The 19,308-nt window shown below is 41.7% G+C and overlaps 1 protein-coding gene across 2 annotated transcripts; it reads right to left on the bottom strand.

Moving 5' to 3' along the window:
• Positions 1–55: 55 nt before the first annotated feature.
• UGDH (UDP-glucose 6-dehydrogenase) lies at positions 56–17,660 on the bottom strand. Of its 2 annotated transcripts, none has more exons than XM_071743735.1 (12): positions 17,521–17,660; positions 16,601–16,769; positions 14,142–14,243; positions 12,585–12,785; positions 12,304–12,501; positions 11,654–11,801; positions 9,849–9,943; positions 6,809–6,939; positions 5,964–6,097; positions 5,066–5,157; positions 4,869–4,979; positions 56–3,407 (listed from the first exon to the last, which is right to left on the bottom strand). In XM_071743735.1, the coding sequence occupies exons 2-12, from the start codon at positions 16,760–16,762 to the stop codon at positions 3,297–3,299; spliced, it is 1,485 nt and encodes a 494-aa protein (XP_071599836.1). In that variant the 5' UTR covers positions 16,763–16,769; positions 17,521–17,660; the 3' UTR covers positions 56–3,296. The 2 variants fall into 2 exon arrangements, with proteins under 2 accessions (XP_071599836.1, XP_071599837.1); XM_071743736.1 differs by having other exon boundaries at positions 16,601–16,801; positions 17,521–17,603.
• Between the last annotated feature and the right edge of the window lie 1,648 nt (positions 17,661–19,308).

The raw sequence follows: 19,308 nt of genomic DNA, 5'->3' as shown, positions 1-19,308 counted from the left end.
ACTGCTGCATCTTGCAGTGACTTCATGTCTTCAGGTTAAACCAAAAAAGCCAGTGTTCATTTAAGAAGTTTTATTTTTTCCCCTACTTGATCAAGAATTAACATCATTGTCCCCTTCACTTAAAAATAAAATGGCACATGTTTATGCTTCTTTACTCCACCGTATGTCAATTTATAGCAGATGTTCAACTTGCACTTGGGATAAAACAAGTAATTAAACTTGCCCATAGATAACCCACTGTGATTTCCTGATGCTGAGCAAGATTGTAGCACCACTGTAAGTGACACATCAACACAAGAACCCCAAGTGATAGAAGTGCAAACTTTTCAGCCAGTACAAAATCTCACCCCTAACTGCTCCCATACTAACCAGTGTTGGTCAAACATGTTCTATTCACTTGAATTATTTTTTGTTATCATATTTCTGGAACAAAGTGTTGAATACGTACAGAAAAGAAACCCTGTACAGCTTGCCTGGCATTTGCAGTTTGTTATGTACATCTTAATTTATGCAGACTATAACAAACTAATGATGGGCTTTTACTAAAGATGGATTTGCTTCATCTGTTGCATTCACAATTTTGAAGTGAAAAGCAGTGTTACTGTGGGATTGCATTTTATTAATAATGCTGTAGGAAAGAATTTCAGAGCACAGGAGTCCATTACTCATATTTCATAATTCTTATCAAGAATTACATGCTGTAAGATCCCATAGACACTCAGTAGCATTAACCCCTATCTCTTACTATGTGCACTACTCAAAGCCTTCAAAGCAGGAATGCAAGTCAACTCCAACTCTTACTTCCCTGGCAACTGTATTGTGAAGATGGTGGCTTGTGATTCACGATGCTGCAAAACCCTCCAGAGATGTCTCTTCTGGCCTGTGGTAAGGTTTTCTTACATTTATGCAAGGTTAAGTACTTCAGTATCCCGAAGGCATGGCCCACCAGCAGCTGTAAGACTGGATTCATACTAGAATCCATATCCCATTAAGAGAATGCAGCCACCAAGAGACTGAAAAAAACCCCTGGCTTTCCAGGAAAGCAAGGGAAATACTTTTACACCCTTTGACCCCTTGTTGGTCTTCAGAAAGGATCTGCTGCTCCCCCTTTTCTAAGCCTTCTTGCTCCTGCACCTTCCTAACAGGAGCAACACTTGACACAAGAGTTTAATGGTTCATCTGTCTATGTCAAACCAAGATCGGGTCCCATGCAGAGGCACTGCTATTACAGCTGTGTGTGAGTTTCTGAAAACCATCCTGATTTTCCAAGTCTCTGCACCCTCCCTGTTAAGACAGGCCCTGCAGCAGTGCTGTGCTACCCTGAACATAGCACAGGACAAGAGATTCTTGGAGCACAAGTTGTCAGTACCCTTCTTAATCCCCAAGGAGTAACAACCAGCCTGCCATCGTGGGTGCTATGGGGACAGAGGTAGCTAAGATGAGGTCTACCTGCAAAGACAGGGTGATCTTCCAGCTGGATTACAACACTTAGAGATGCCACCACTGTATCACAGGATTGTCCCTGCTCTGTGGGTGCTGTAGGAATGCAGTACTAGTGAATCAGGAAGAGGAGATGGCATGATAGAAGACAGCAACTTGATTTTAAGTCCCCATAATTCCCAACTCACTTTGAGTGGCTTCTCATGTGCTCTTCACAGAAGAATTGTGCAACAGGACAAGAAGCCCAAGGCTTATTTGCCCAAAGTGATGAGTGATTGCTGCATAGTAAGTCCCTATGTGGAAGCCATTAACTGCAGAATCTGAAAGCATCTGGTCCAAGGATGCAGCTATTTTGGTCAGCTAAGTGTCTTGTTTTGTCTACCCAAGTTGTTACACAAGTTCCTTAAATCTTCAGGTATCTGTCTTACAGCTTAAATCATATCTACATTTCTGTGGGTAAATCATTATGATAATAGCACTCATCACCAGGACAACACTAACTTAGGCTCTTTTTTTACTCCCAGTTAAGGTTACTTGAAGGCACACCTGTTGAGTAACTCAAAAGGTATTGTGTGACTGGTTACAGGATAATTCTCTAACATCCCAACACTACTCTTACTCAACCAAGACATCTATGCCTTCTGGGCTGAAACCTGTTGATAGTCATCCTCTGTCCTCCCCTCTACAACCCCTTGGATCAAGCCAAACACAAACTCTCATCTCACGGATTTTAATAGCACTGGTCACTTGAGAATAATAAAAACAAGTAGAAATAAATCCAAGTAATAGTAAAGGCAAAAATATCAAGATAACATAGGAAGTATAAATTTCCACTAATTAAATGAGGTAGCAAGCTGACTAACTTATGGGGCTGAATTTTTTATTGTTAATAATTTCTTAGCAGCAGAGAATGGTTTCTGCAGATTCATTAAGGAAACTGCTTTCAGTGAAGTTTGTAAGCAGAAAGGAAGAAAAATAACCATAAGGTAGCTTTGAACCCAACATTTGCTTTCTGTTTGTACCGAGACGAAATTACAGTAACTCTGCTTAAATTTGATGTTCAACAAGCAGAATGCTCCTCTGCTGAAGATGAGTTGTATTGCTGTAATTTAGGAAAAACTCGCCCCAGGAATCTCATCAGATCAATAATTAATGTGGCTGCACATGGAATGTAAGCAAGACAACCAAAGAATCAAGTGAGGATTTGCCAGTGGATCAGATCATAGCTGTTAGTCCACTGTTACTGGTTACATGATAGATGCCTGCTGAACCATCTGGCCTCCCAACAGATGTGGAGTCCACCAGTGCCAACTGATCCCAACCAGGATCAGGATATCACTGTCACAATGATTTCTATTTTAGGGCACAGCCCAAATCTCACCAAATTCATTTAAGAACTTATCTTTTTACTTCAATGCCAGTTAAAGCAAGCATTTAACTGAACAAAGAATTACCCAAAGGAAAGTTAAAAATTGGTGAAACCAAAGTTCATGATCCCTGTCCATAACTGGACTAAAGAGAAAAGATATTCTAGTTATTTTGCTTCATACCACTTGAAACATTTAAAGTGCTGCTTTGGAAGATTTCTGAAAGCAGAAATCTGCAGTTTGAAGGTAACTTTTCCACTTAAAAGGTGATTAATTATTAAAAACAGGTTTGTACCATCTTCAGTAACCAAAAGAAATTACTATAAAAATAGAGATTTTAAAATAGACTGAATTCACATGTACCAGGTACCAGTTCTAGTGTAAAATTGGTTTTCAGTTTATGAAAAATAGTTCTCTTTAAAAAAAGCATAGGCTTACAATTTTTATCACTATGAAGGTCCACAGAATTCCTTCAATACCTATTAAACATTATACTCTGGGCTTTTTGACAGGTGGGTCTTGCAGACTGAACTTGGGAATTTCACATGAAGAAGCAAAAGGAATTCTTTTGGCTGACACCTTCTTTCCAATTGTTTCAATCTGAAAGAGAACACATATTTAACGAGCGTTGCAACCTAACATAATCACATCAGCCTAGGAGGAATCTACAAACCAAATCTAGGACCATGAGCACATTTCATAAACAGTAGAATAATACAAGTCACAAAGCACAGTGTGCCCAGGAACAGCTTCTGGGATTGGAGTTGCAAAGAGTTTTTTAAAAGCAGCCCCCACTTTGCATATTTAAAACTGCATCTAGCTAATCTGAATATCATTCAGGTGCCTCAGCTTCCACAGGACTATCAGTACAAGCATAAAAATGTTTCTGGGTATTCAGAAAATGTGGCCTTTGTCTAAAAATTTATATCCAGTAAATAAGGCTAGACGCTTTTTTCCCTCCTTAATGCAGTGGGTTGTTTTTGAAACAATACAGCACTGAAAGGCTAAAGGCAGCCAACTCTATATGAACAGAATCAGATAATTGTTTTGGTTGAAGACCTTTAAGTTCATCAAGTTCAACCATTAACCTAGCACACTACCAAATCCACTGCTAAACCATAATCCTGAGCACCACAAGTCTTTTAAATCCCTCCAGGAACCATGTAACAAAGGCAACACACATACACATAAGCCAGGTACTGCAAAATTCAGAGAGAGACAGGTTCCCCTAGCTTCTAGGTCAGACTAATATAAATCACTAAAGACAGAGCTTGTAGAGGACAAAATACCAACTAGCAAAACAGCTCAGACACCCAGTAAATAAGAAGAGCTGCAGCTTTCCTCTTGTGTAAGTAGTGCAGGTCAGACGCAAAGCGCCAACAGCTAAAATACATCAACTATTTTAAATTTAACAGAATTCTTATTAATATATTCTGGACAGACATCTCAGTTAACTACGAGAAGAGAGTAGTTTAAACAGTCATGTGAGCCATATGCACCATATTTGCCTGTAACAACTTCAAGCTTCAACTGACTGGTAAAATCAATTTATCTAACCCTGCTCACACACTGTGTAAATAACTGTAGCTCAAGTTAGATAAAAAAAACCAAAAGAGAAAGCCTATAGCCATTACACAAGTAATCACAGTACTCAGGAGTAGAGAGTGAAACACAACTGAAATATCAATTTGATCTGGCTTGTAGATTTTGTTCTGACTGTATCTGGCCAAGATGCTGCTATTGGATTATTCAGGGGTTTGACAATTTTAGTATTAGTCAAATTCCTTGAAGCCTAAGAGTGCTTCAAGGTATGCTTATACTGCAGAGTGGTGATGGCAGAGTCTGCTGTAGCTTGGATTTTAGCAGACCAGTCTGCAAAAATAAAAAGGCAATGGAGGAAAGACAGCACTAGTGAAGAGACTTAAACACAGTCAAATTTAGATTTAAATCACCTGAAGAGTTTTTTTTCCCCTTGCTACTAAGTCATTGCAGAGGGAGAGACAGAAAGAGGTAAGGAAGCAGAAGGAAAAACACAAGCAGCAGCTTCACCCAGCTGATTACCTGGAAGCCAATGACTTGTAGCTCATTATGAAGATCATCCAGAACTCTCCTGCCATCAAAGATAAATGCAGGCTTCAGCATCTTCTTATGAATACGTTCATAATCTAACTCCTGTAAAGGGCAATTAAAGCAGATAAAATAAATAAGTAGCATAACACTTCCTCTTTTTTTTTCTTTAGTATGAAGATAACATTTACCTTAAACATGTCCCATTCAGTGCAAATTACGAGGGCATGAGCTCCATCACAGGCTTCATAGGGATCTTTACTTATAGTGACCAACCGAGACACTGTAACAGAAGGAAAATGAAGTTTAATCCTGCACACATCTTTATCCTCAATCTGCTGCACTACTGGCTAATGAGTCTCCTTCCCTGCCCTACACAAACAAGGAGTTTCAAGTCACTCTTCTAGAGATGTTTTCTATCAAGACATTTGTCACTTGGAATTAATTAATTTAAATGACAGCAGCTTGTGTCTCACATCTGAGTAGAATCAAAGCACTTAAATGTTTGAAGCATTCAAATTTGATTCAAACAGTCCAGAGCATCTCTTGAATTAGAAGTTTCTATGGATTGTTCAAAGGCCAGGTCTCACAAAGGTCCTTGCCTGTACAACATCAGCACATCACAGTTCTATGTAGCACTCAGTTCACACCAGAGAAAATACACACAGCTCACCAGGGGCTGCCTTCATCCTTCCACTGCTTCAGCAGCTGCCTAGAGGCAGCCCTCTCCTCCCTCCCTAATTCAAGGGCATTGCTAAATAATGTACACCCTCCACTCTTCATCACAGCTTGTTGATCTTTTAATTATGCAGAGAGAAAATTCTCTGCATGTATTCAAATAAATATTTATGAAAAGAAAATCATACAATTGTACAGAATTAGCATCTATCTTTAAAAGCCATGGAGAAAGGCAGAAGAGTTAGGGTAATCCTCTGAACTATGACAACCCTCTAATACGTGTAACCAACAGCACCCCACTGCCATGGGGAAAATGTAAAAATGGATTTATAGTACTTAAACAGACCTGGTGCATTTTGAATGTGGGTGGGAAAGGAGGGGGAGAAATCAGCTTTACATGAGCATTCTTACCTTGGTTATCTTCTGAGACACCTGGATGTGAGAGATCCAAGATGATTTGTTCCTTAGGTACTTTAGGATCATAGATATGGAGCTCTGCTCCTTCATCCATTAAATACTTGCTAATGTAGATACTGGATGACTCTCTGGGGAAGAGAATCAATGAGTTAATGAAGCAAATGGCATATTCTAAGTAATGAAAGTCTTCACGTGTAACAATATTCTGTGCCAGAGCTTTTATACCAGTTTGACATTAAACATTTTAGTGGTAATCCATACCAGCATCAACCTTGAAATCTTAAGGGGCACCAAGGACAGTAATATGAAAACCAAATTTGCATCTATTTTGATGAATCATGCAAGAGAGATACTAAATCCCAGGACTCCTATTGACCATCATTTACAAGGCATGAAGCTTACAAAGATTCCCCACAAACTGCAGTTGGAGAGTTATTTCAAGTTTGAGCTTTACAAGAGAACAGAATTAACCACCTCTGGGAAACAAACTTGAAACTATGACTTCAGGTGGCAATTTAGAACCAGTTGCAGAAGAGCTTGCATTCCTTTCAGTGGAGAATGGAAAGAGTCTGCCAAAATCTATCTTTGGTCATGCAAGTTAATAAGGACTAGCTTCCTGATTGCTGCTCTAGCTTCTGAATGATTTGGGTATGTTGTAGAGGTCAAGATTCAATTGAATTTAAGAAAGAATAATCCTTGTTGCAAACTAATTCAGTCAGAAGAGACTAAGAGTCCCATATCTGACATTTTTATTAATGCAAATCAGTTGGAAGGTTGAGCTGCAGAGCTGGTGACAAGTGTAGGGAATCCACCTTAGTAAACTGAATTCACTTTCTTACCTTGTGTCCCCAGTATCCTTTTTGAATGCAAACCCTAAAATAGCAATCTTCTTGTCAGTGACAGTATTGAACAAGCTGTCAATAATGCGGGAAGCAAATCTTCTTCTCTGATAATCATTCATGTCTATTACCTGAAATTATATAACACATGATGGTACAGAAGGGAGACATTTTAAATTATGAACAGACTGTATTAACAATAAAGCCAGACCAGCCATAAATAAGTTTAAAAGAGGCTTAAAAGGGAAAGCTAAGTATTCTTACTCACTATCATAAGTAATCCAAAGATAAATTCAGTTAATTTATTACATTCCAAGACAAATCCTATTTTAACCAGTGGCTGTAGATACATATACACATATACTATCATGCATTATCTAGTTCAAAGGCTAGGATATTTGCAGGGGTTTTTTTGTGTCTACAACTTAAAATTTTGTAGGCAGAAACACAGAAAGCAATTTCACTGTAAGAGTATTTGATGTCACATGGACATGCCAGATCCACTCTTATTTACATCCTATCTATAATAACTATGAGAATATTTTTTGCCTTTTAAATTCACAAAAGTAGACTTCAGTACCCAAAACTAGTGGGGTTAAACCAGATTTTTAAGTGCCTCACTGATGTTGTTACATGAAGGTAGCTTCACTCACTCTGTTTATTCCTGTACTTCGCTCTAGCCTGCTTCATGCTTTGATCTCCAGCCCTTAACACACAAAGGGCACTGGATCACATAGCAGATGAAAGATGGTTTCCACACCTAGTCAGTGTTCAATGTGAAATGGAAAGAACTACACTTCCCTCTCATTTTTGGGACTTTCAACCCAAGCAGCAGACTATAAAACACAGGGTATGAACTATACAGTAGAAAGGTATTGGTGAATTAGATTTATTTGAGGAAAAGAAAAAAAAACAGCAAGATTTATGCAATTCAGCAGGGTGGTGATGGGGAACAAAGGTAGCAAATGACAGGATAAGAGAAACACTTTTCTTCCTCTAGGTATTTTTTTCAAGCAATTAAGATTTCAGTATTAGAGAGCCCTGTTCTATCTAGAGGCCAGAGAGAGCAGATTCAGATTCTGCAGCTACTCTGATCAGGATTTCCTCCAGAATTTGCATCCCGTCCTCAGACTGGTCTGAGGTCTCCTCTATGCATGTGCTGGGATGAGCTGCTGACAGTGCAGTGCTCAGATCACAAGGAAGGGGTTCACACAGTCACCTGCTTGTACAGGTGCACATCAGTGCATTGCATGACCTGACCAGAGTGGGCTGGGGCAGGCAGACCTCTTCAAGATAACAGTGCTCTGAGGAGGCATGAGGTAAAGGGTTCACTAAGTGATCACAGCACTCTTGACCTTATCCACACTGCAGAGGCTTCTCTTACTATCTAATTTGTCCACAGCTTAATAAGCCACATAGAAACACTGCAAAGAATGGCTCTTAAAACCAAGTAAGAGAGCATAAAAGCATTAAAAGAACTTTAAACTACCTTGTTTACATTAACAATGCAACCTTTTAGGGTTTTGTTCAATAAAACAACCCAACAACTTCCACACAGAGCAAACTGTAAGTGTTCTTATGCCTCTGTGTTGCCAAGATACCAAGTAGCTTGCATTCTGAGGAAGACTCCTGTGATCTCAAAGGACAGAGCCAAAACCAATTCGTCTTTTACAAGACAGGATTAATTTTTTCTTATTCAAATTATTATTATGGCAACATGGTTAGCTCCTGGCTCCATGGATTACCTGTTGTCTGCTTATACTTTATACTGAGGAAAAGCAGTATTCTTCAAAGTAAAGATCAGAATCTAAGGCTCCTTCTCTTTCCTACTTGGCCAATGCATCCAAGTCCTACACTGAATCAAACCCCTCCTGGATGTGTGCACAGGGCTGACTCAGTGTGTTAGTCTCACCTTCACTGGTGGGATTGCAAGCCTCTCCACCATGGACTGGACTATCCTAATGAAGTACATTTTTAAGGAAGATGTTGAACTCAACTTCTTCAGAGGCAGACAGCATAAACCCCACATCTTCACTGTCTCAAGCAATTGATCTAAGATTTTTAGCTGCAGCCAGGTAACTGGGCAGCTGGCTATGCTCTGGCTGGAGGTCACTATATCTGAACAGGATGTAAAAAGCCATTGGACACTACAGATAATGCAAGAAACTGAGAGAACTCATGAATAGCACTGTGAGGCATGGCAGAGTTCTACAAGCATGGCACAACTGACCAATGATGAAAAAGTAGTTACAGGCAAATTAGTTATTTGGCAGCAGACTTGAATATAGAAAAGTGAGGGCAAAATAAGTAGCCAAAAGGAAAGCTGCTAATAAGGTAGGCAGATCATGTGCTTGGTATTCTGGGGGCTACCTGCTAGAGAACTTTGTACTTGATCAGAACAGTAAACCAAAGCTGTTCTTCTGACCATATCACACGTCAAAGTAGCTTCCTCAGCCAGGACTGGGAAGAGGGGCAAGTGTTTTCACTGGTTAATAGGGAACCACTTGCTGGTACAGATTGAGCATCCTGGTATTGCTGCACTGGTGCTGGGCCTGAAAGCATCCACATCTTCTCAACCATTCCCAGCATTAACAATGGAACAGCATAGAATACATTTACTTAAAAGAACTGCAACTTCTGCTGAGTTCTTTCAGAAAATGCACTTTAAAAGCAGACCCTGATAAACAGGTCATAAGCTCCATATTCGAAGTGCATAGAGATAACCAAGTACAAGAGGAAAACATTAGTCCAGACTTGCTTGTACTTCACATTTTCTACTGCTGCTTCTAGACAGCTTCCCAATCTATTTCATTTTGGCAACTTAACTCACCCAAAAAAAGCCTAAGCACCCATAAGTATCAAATGCCAGTGCTAGGGTGAAGGCTCTAAAACAAACATGATCAACATTAAGGCATCTGCTCCGTAAAGCTGAAACATAAATTATATGTGGACAATGCTGAAAAGCTCAATGCCCAAATACTGCATGCTGAAGAAACACCACCCTCTCAAAAAAAAAAAAAAATGAGTAAAGAACTTGTACCTGTTGCCAGTAGCGGGCTACTTCAGGTAAGTTCAGTGCCTCACAGAGGTACACTAAATTCAAGACATCTTTCTGAAAACAGCTGCCTCCAAACCCTGAAAGAGGAAATGGTTATTTTACAAGTGCCTAAGGTAATATTTTAACAGCAGTCTTTGAAATCAAGTAGTTCTTTGCAGTCATTGGCATAGCAGTATAAATGAAGCATTTCACTGCTAGCAAATGAAAACCTTAAGAATCTCAAAACTGAGTTCCTGGACTTAACTTACTTTGTCAGTTCCAGAAGCACTAAAACCTGCTTCAGGTCCTGCTGAAGTCAATGTAAGTTTTAACCCAGTCTCAGGGAAACATGTAACAGACTTAAGTTCTTAATATTATCACATGTGAGTGGACAAACTCCTGGGTTTGCCCTGCCCCCACTGAGAGATTTAGATTAATATTTCTCACAACAAGTATGTTAAGATTAGGTTCTTTCCTCCCCCACCCCCAAATAGATATCTAATCATTACCAAGAAGCAAAGATCAACACAGCTAAAGGAGAACAGAGATAATTAATGGAGGGATCCTTGATCCCTGAACTTTGCTCAGCAGAATTCCAGAAGAAACATGCTGTTGCATAGAATATTTCAGCTGGAAGGGACCTGCAGTAATCCTCTAGTCCAACTGTCTGACCATTTCACAGCTGACCAAAAGCTGAAGCAATGGTATTAAGAGCATTATCCAAATGTCTCTTCAACACCAAACACCTTTCTCCCTAGGAAGTCTGTTCCAGTGTTTGACCACTCTCTTGGTACAGAGTGCTTCCAAATGTCCATTCCAAACCTCCCCTGGATGCAGTTTTGAACCATTCTCAAGTGTCCTCTATCACTGGGTACCAGGGAAAAGGGATAGGCACCTCTCTCTCTCTCCTTCTCTCTCCACTTCCTCTCCTCAGGAAGCTGCACAGAGCAATGAGCTCTCCCCTTAGCCTATGGAACAGACAAACCCCAAGTCCTTATCCACTCCCCATAGGGCATTCCTTCCAGCCCCTTCACCAGCTTTGTTACCCTTCTCTGGACACATTCAAGGACTTTCACATTGTTCTTAGATTGAGGGGCCCAGAACTGCATGCAGCTCTCAAGTTTAGGCAGCACGAGTGCTAAACATAGTGAAAGAATTGTAGAAGGCATTATAATAACTCAACAGGAATTTTGGTAATGTATTTGCTATCTACTTTTCACTCTTGCATTGACTCTAGAAGAGGTTATATTTAATATGGTTATTTTAAAGCCACACTTTCTCATTCTAACATGAAGAGTGTCAGCCATACAGACAGGCTCTAGGTCCTGTTCTGTGATCACCACTTGATCACATCTTGGTCTCTGCTAAAACTCAACTGAATTCATCCTACAAATTAGAAGCTGCCTTCACACATTTTAATCTAGAGGCATCCCCTTCCTCTAGCAACTGGCAGCAACTCCCAGACTAAACTGCAGCAGTTACACTTGGGAAGACATGTTGGGGAACACAAACATCAGTGGTGTTTCAGAAAAATAAAGTTGCAATTTTCTTTCCAGCATCCCAGGCAGGATAAACCATGCACTCTGATCTCCCAGGTATCAGATCACCAGGGTCTAGTGCAACCTCAGTCCTAGCATTTTACCAGAAAAACTATTTATGCTAGTACTCTACAGCAATATTTTCACACATTCATGCTCTGGATTTTAGAGTATCAATCACTTCAAAACACTCCTACTAGACCTACTGCACTATTAAAGAGAAAGCCAGAAATAACAAAAACAAAACAAAAAAAAGGATTTTTCATTTACCAACACTAGCCTTGAGAAACTTATTCCCAATTCTTTGGTCTGTTCCAATAGCTCTTGCTACTTCTTCAACATCTGCTCCTGTAGCTTCACACAGAGCACTGATAGAGTTAATGCTGCTGATTCTTTGGGCAAGGAAAGCATTAGCTGCCTGTAAATAAAAAAAAAAAGCAGTGGAGTGAACTTGATTGTTCCAGCAACCAAGAAACTTACAGACTTAAGTGAGTTGCTACTGGAAGGACTACTTCAGTAGCTACCTAACTTCATAGAGATACAAAATGGTAACATAACTAAATTAATACATCAATGCCAGTTCATGTGATCAACACAAAGTAATGTCATGCTTAACTTGCAGAGTTTGAAACATTTTATGATGGTAACTAGTTTCTGAAGCACTGGAAGATTACTATCTATAAATTACACAGCAATAAAAATGAGGAAACAATTTAATGGGAAGTTGGTATCATCTATTAGCCCAACTGTGATAACTGGGAAAGATTAATATACTTTTACTTTTACTTATACTCAGGGTCCTCCCAATGTCATCTGTCTTTCCTGGATGCATTGCTCAGTATCAGAGAGCTTCTGCTTCTGAGCTCTGTCTCATTTACACCCTTTGCTCATTGCAGACAAGAGCAGTGAGTAATACAAACCAGCTTAGAAAGTTCCGATGACCAGGTATTTGTTGTGAGGATTTTTTCTTTGGGTACCCAGTGTTCATAAACAGCACAAAGAGCACGGACAGCCATCTGTCCCTCTGGAGAATCATCTCCACCAATAAGCACTCTGTCTGGGTTTTTCAGGTCATTGATGGCTGTTCCTTCCGCGAGGAACTCTGGGTTAGACAGCACCTACAGGCACAGAAATAAAGAGTAACATAAAAGTCCAAAGCAACACCCAGCCTTTAAATACACAACTCAAAGATCATGCTTACCTGCAAATCCAAGTTAGGTTTAGTATTAGCATCAAATATCCGACGAATGCTCTCTGCAGCACGTACTGGAACTGTGCTTTTCTCAGTGACAATTTTATAGCCATTTGAGTTTTGTACAATTCGCCTGGCACAAGCTTCAATGTATTTCAGATCAGCTGCTCGGCCTTTTCCCATGCCATAGGTCTTTGTTGGAGTGTTAACCTAGTTACAAAAATACGGAAGGGGAAAAAATGTTACAGGTCTCTTAACAAGAGATCCTGTTGAGGTGAAACTGTAAAAAATGACAGACATCTTCCTTCCGATCTTCCTTCCTTCTACCCCAGAATTATTTTGGTTACATATGAGCAGAACTGCTATAAGCCTTCTCAATTACCCATTTTGTCCTCTAAAGAGAGCTCATTGGCTTCTATTCAAATAGAATTTTAAGAAGAGCAATTCATAGCAGCACTGCAAGCTTTGGTGAAACTTAAGCCCTTATTTTAGAAAAACAGCTTCTTCATTACAGCCATCCACTTTTTGTTTCCTGTCCCACACAGTAGGACAGCAAAAATTCATAAGAACTGTGCAGATAGTTATGGTTTAAACCCACTTTGCAGTGAAACTTATTTGTAGAGCTGCTGAAAACTGCCACACATAAGTACACAAAAAAGGCAACATGAGGGAAAACACGTCCTTCAGATTAAGACAGAGGATCCTTTTCATTACAAACTGAAAGAAGAAATGGCAACAACATGTAAAACACAACAGCAGGGTTTAAACCAAGGACAGGTGCAATATATGGCCTATATTAGTGGCAGTCATCCAGTCAAGTAGCATTTATTTTAGACTTAATGAATGGAGGCAAATACTACCAGAAAGAGAGCTCTGTGCTGAGATGCCCTAACAAAGAGGAGCTCTCAAGAAAAGAGGACATAAGTAACAAAAAATAACTCATCTGTGGCCTGCCAAGATGAATAGCAACAACTTCTTTTGGATTCTGCATTAGAAACAACCTTCTAGATTATAAAAGGTCACACTGTGTGTGGATCCTTTTCCTAGTGGTGTCAACACCTTAAAAATACTAAAGCTAGAATATATTAAAGCCCATCCCTCTCCCATTAATACACTTGCTTTTAGAAGTTTCTAGAATTAAGTCATCTTTGTAAACCCAGTAATCAGTATATGATTTTGCATCCCTATCTAGGAGCCACACCAATATTATTAAAGTCCCACAGATTTCAGAAGTCTGCACTGACTGATGTGCACTACATTCTGCTCTAAGACCCCATGTGTCTAACCAAGCTAAAGATCAACATCACCATTTTGACTGTTCATTTGTCAATTGTTTGATAAGAAATAGAAAAATGTAATGAAAATGTAATGAAAAGCTTACTTAAGATTTTTACCGTGGTACACACAAAGACAAGGAGAAAACTGTGACACATTAACATGACATTGCTAACTGGATCTGTATGACAAAACAAAGGCCTCTTCCTAATAAGAGCAACATATTGATTTGATAAAGAAAGAGAAAAAAAAAAACGACCACACACAACCACCTTTTCCCCCTAAACTCACAGAAATAAATACAAGATCAGCTTCTCTAATGGCATCGTCAATACTGGTGGAGAAGAAGAGGTTTCTTCCTCGACAGGATTCTACTACTTCTTTTAACCCTGGCTGAAAGAAAAACAGGAAAAAAAAAAAAAAGCAGTTCAGATTACTGCAGTCAGAAGAACAGTTAACTGCATGCCCAAACAAACAGCACATTATTTGAGATACAGAAGGATGTCCGTGTGTCCATCTTCCCCCACTCCCTGCTCAGCGTGGCACGTTTGCAGTCTGCCAATGCAAAGTAAAGCTTCCATAGTGAGAAAAATAAAGCCCTTTCTTATTCAAAGTACTCAAAATGCTGCCTCACAGCTTTCAGCCACACTGAATTATTATTTGCACAACCAGAGTTTAGACTCCAGTTATTCCCATGCTCAATTCTATTACCACAGGCCAGGCAACACTTAAAGAAATACCTTACAGAGTGATGTTAAGTAGATTCAAGAAGTAAAGCCTTACAGTACTTCCTAGGCTGCAAACAAAAAAGGAGAGCTTGGGGGGCACTTTTTCCCTCAGCTACACATTCCATGATCTCCCCAACATCAGATCAAAAACTGATTCAACACAAAAAAAACCCCAAACAAAAAGCAAAAAATCTCCACAAAAAAAAAGCCCAAACAAATCAAGAAAACCCAACGACAAAATAAGTTTTCCACCAAATTAGCTAGCCCAGATCTACTGAAAGAAAGGCAGTGGAGGCACACAGGAGATAAAGACTGCTCCTTTTGGCAGCCATTCATTTTTGGAACAGATTAATCTTATCATGGCACCACAGCTGCAGCATGGAAGAATCACAGGCACAACTTGTTGAGATTCTTTCTAAAGACACATATGATGCTGAAAGCCTCTCCCTTGCCTTAACACCTCCAGGCAGAGGAGCAGAAGGCCATGTGTAGCTGAGCAGTCCTCCAAATTAGAATGGTCTACAAAATTATTTAACTAAGATGTACTTGATATAGATAAACAGCCTTTAATTTTTGTTTGAAAAATTAAGTCATACAATGTAACCTGGCAATCAGGTCTCCAACTTAAGAGACACATAACATGACATGAAATATTTGAGTATGTGCCAGAAAGGCAAAGGTTCAAAGGGAGACAGAAGAAAACAAAACGGAAGCTTTCTTATGCAGTTCATCAGGTGTTCCAACTATGGTCTTACTGGGATGTAATTAGAAAGGCAGCCCACTAGACAATTTCTGACACTGGAAGAAAAAAAAACAAAACAAAGAATACAAAAAACCTTCATTGGGCCATGACTCAGTTTAGCAACTGTCTGAACTAATTCTTGGCAGATTTTGTATATTCTTCATAAGGAAGGGACACTGTTCCAGGAAACAGATGTTGACATTTTGTTTTGTTTAAAAAAAAAAAAAAAGCAGCCACCACTAATTCTACTTTAATTCTCAGTTGAAATGTTTATAGTACTTGCTTTCATGACCTTTACTCAGGTCTCACCTGCTTATCTGAGCATTATACACATTTTCCTTTAAGCATGACAAAGGAGGTCTATTTGTCTTCACTTAAAGAGTGACAGTAAAGGTTTGATTCAAGACGGGGGAAAAAAACCAAACTATATTAATGTTACAGCACAGACAGGATTCAGGTGACTTCTTATTGCAAAAGAGTAACTGTGAATACAAGGCAACGCCTTGTCTTTGGGAGTGAGTGAAGTTTTCACTCCCATTAAGGAATCTATAAAAACTCTACCACAAAAAGAAAAAAGGAAAAAAAAAAACCTTAATCTTTACAGGTGAAAAAGAGTGAAAAATAGCAACTGCTCTGAGAGGCAAAATAGAAAAAAGGCTCATAAATCTTTAGAGTAATTCTGTGATAAAGAAGTGCCAGTGCAATACATTTTAAAATGCTTTTCCCCTAGCCTACTTTTCTAAGGTCAAATTGGAGATTTATGGTACAAGTGAATCAGGAACATGACTGTCCCTGTCTTACAACATAGTTAAGATGATCACCACAGACTGGACTTGGGCAGCATTCAGAACAGGAATACAGCTTCCACTCAGTACTACACATTCATATGGTGCTACAACACACCAGACTTACTATAACCAAGTAAAAGGACTATGTTATGATTAAGCTGTGTCCCAAAATAAAGACAGCATTATTTAGTACAATTCACTATATATACATTTACATTTTTCCTTACCCTTCATATATTTATGAAGTCCTTAAATACCTGCCTGCACCAGACATATTAATCTATTTCAAATATTTGGTTTAAGTATCAGTAGCAACAAGCAGCTCATTCCAGAATAACGCTTTTTTTTTTTTTTTTTTTTTCCTCTTTTTAAGGACATTGCTGTGCTATACTTATCAGTCTTCAGAAGTGGGCCACGTTGTAATTCTGTGTCATATGATGGAAGCAAATAGAACACTGTCTGGAAGAGGAGACAGCAGTGAGACACCTTTACCTCATAGATTGGGAGTGTATCTGAATTCCAGGCACCGATTCTGGCTTCGTTGACATCTACCACAGTGACTTTGATACTGGGACACATCTGTGCAATCACACTACAGGTTGGGCCACCAACATAACCAGCACCAATGCAGCAAATCTTCTTAATTTCAAACATGATTGCTCTAGGAAGAAGAGGGAAGGAGAGAATCAGGAACTGTAAATGAAAATACTAGCCGACAATTCAAGGACGTAAAAGAGAGTTAATGATTTTTGAGATTTCACCGTGCAGACACAGGGAGAAACATTTTCTTACAGCAGATCCTTTGAAACGGGCTCTGTAATTGCTCCCTTCTGCTCGGGGAAGGCTCCGGAGCCGGCCCCGCTGCCCCAGCACTCTCACACCGCAGAGGAAGCGTTTTCTGTGGCGGCTCTGAAGCCCGCCCGCCTAAATACCACCCCCTCAGGCCGAGGAACCGGGGATGCCACGATGGTTCCAGGCACCAGCAGGGACCACACCGCTGCGGGCAGCGCGCAGGGGAGGGACCGCCGCAGCCCCACGAGGGGCACAGCCGCGCCAGGCCGCGATCGGCCGGACCCCCCATGGCCGGGCCCAGCCCACGAAGCCCCTCCTCGGCCGGGAAAGCCACCGTCAGCGTGGAGGCCGCAGCCCCCGCCTTCTCCCCAGTGGAGGGAGCAGGCCGGGAAGAGACCCCGTTCCTCCCCTGGGCGGCTCGGGTCGGGGCCGATCCCCACGGGCTCCATCCCTAGGCGCCCAGTCAGAGGTTCCCGCCGGCCGCGGCGGAGAGCGGCTCCCCGGGGGCAACCCGGCCCCTTGCCCCGGAGGGCGGCAGTGGCGGGAAAGGCCACCACGGCCCCGGGGAAGGGGGCGAGGGGACCCGCGGCCGGCAGCGAAGCCGCAACCCGGAGACTTACTGCGGGAGGGCGCGGTCCTGCCCCGCCGCCGCGGATCGAGCTGGAGGGCTGCGGCGATGATGCTCCAGCTAGCTCAGGAGAATGTTCCGCTTCTAGCGGAACCGCGGTGTCGGAGCCGGCTATTTAAAGGGCCGCCGCGGGGCTGAAGCTCCTGTTTCATCCCGCGGACGCCGAGCGGGGCCGGGCCCGACTCCTCCTTTCCCCTGTGGGGCGGAGTCCGGCACGGAGCCCACCCGCCCCACCGCCTCCCCGCTCCGCCCCGCCGCACCGGCGAATGGGCGCAGGACACCTCAGGCGCTGCCGGCGGCCAGGCCCGGCTCCGACCCTACGCGGGCGGTGGAGGGGCCGCAGGGCTCCCGGGTGCGGCTGGGGTCTCTGTGTCCCGGCTTCGGACCTTGGGCCTGGGCGGGCCCCGCCATAGCTTCCTCCGCCTGGAGGGAGGGAGGGAGGGGAAGGAGAGCGGCGCGTCCGGGAGCGGCCACCGCACACGGGTGGGGCCGTGCCCAGGGGGCCCCTTTCCTCATGAGTCGCTTCCGGGGGTTTTACATCTCATTCCATTTCCCTAATTCTGGGGGAATTTTTTGCGTCACAGCGGCTGGGCTGATGGCTGCTCTCGCTGCCTCTTGCTGGGAGAGGGTTCTGGGTGGCAGCCTGGTCCCTGAGAGCCCCTGGAAGGGTCCCCAGACGGTCTCGTCCCAGGGACTGGGGACGGGATGGTACCGAGGGAGCAGCTGTGCCTCCGGGACCCATCCTGAACACTGCCGGTGCCTCAGGCCTGGGCTTCCAGGTCAGGTGCCAGCAGTGGGGTGACGGATCCCTCACTGAACGATTTTTATAAAGCAGCCAAATTTGGGTGGTCAAATACACGTGAATTATTTGGGTCCTCCAGCTGTGCTTATTGGGAAATACAAAACTCATCGTATGTTCTCCTTCCTGTAGTGTAGCACCGACTCAACAAAGACGGCAAGAAACAGGGATAGGTAACAGTAAACTACAGGTTTAAAGTCCAAACTCCAAACGTTGCTTAAGTAAGGAAATACAAGTGGCTGTCTCTCGCTGTTCTGATTCAGGCACTGCCCAGGGATCTCCTGCTTAATTGTATCAAAGATTTTAGATACTATTTTTGCTTTCTGTATAGATGTGATACCAGTACACTTCATCTGACTTTGGGAGCAGAAGAGTTGTGAGAAATTGCTTTCTTGTCTTCTGCCTTGCATTCACATTCACTTACTCAGCATCTCCCAAAAGCTGGGATTTTTTTGCTGCATCTGCAATACTCAATCCATTTATAATTTCAGCAGACCACAATTTCTATGTTAAATGTTGCTAGATTAGGTGGATAATATACCTAGGTATGTCCTAGGTAACAATGTGAATACTTCCTTGCTTTTATATGTCCTTTTGGTCCATAGGTGTTAAAGTATGTAAAAAAGAAATTTGAATTGCTGATTCTGTTTTATACTTCATTGTGTTACTGTTTTCTTCTGGAGGGTCTGATTTTTCCCTAGTAGAATCCGTGCCTATTTAAGTGAGTATGCACTGTAATTCACTAGTCCTTTATAAATGATACTGTAAAATATGTGTGTTCCCACTGAAAGAGCCTGCTGAGGTTTGCAATGTCTGTGTGGGATCGTCACGGAGTCGGTGTGTTGGCCAAAGAACTGCCAGGTGAAGGAGCAGCATTAACTGTGTTTACTCTGAGTAAGAACAAGTAGTGCCTTGTCTTATTACTAATTCCCAGATGTCTCGATTTTGAACATGTTATTTTTTTTTCCAGGGGAGCCTAAG

Source organism: Heliangelus exortis, chromosome 4 (assembly GCF_036169615.1).
Source record: "Heliangelus exortis chromosome 4, bHelExo1.hap1, whole genome shotgun sequence".
Lineage (NCBI taxonomy): Eukaryota > Metazoa > Chordata > Aves > Apodiformes > Trochilidae > Heliangelus > Heliangelus exortis.
This window is presented reverse-complemented; position numbering and strand designations above follow the sequence as displayed.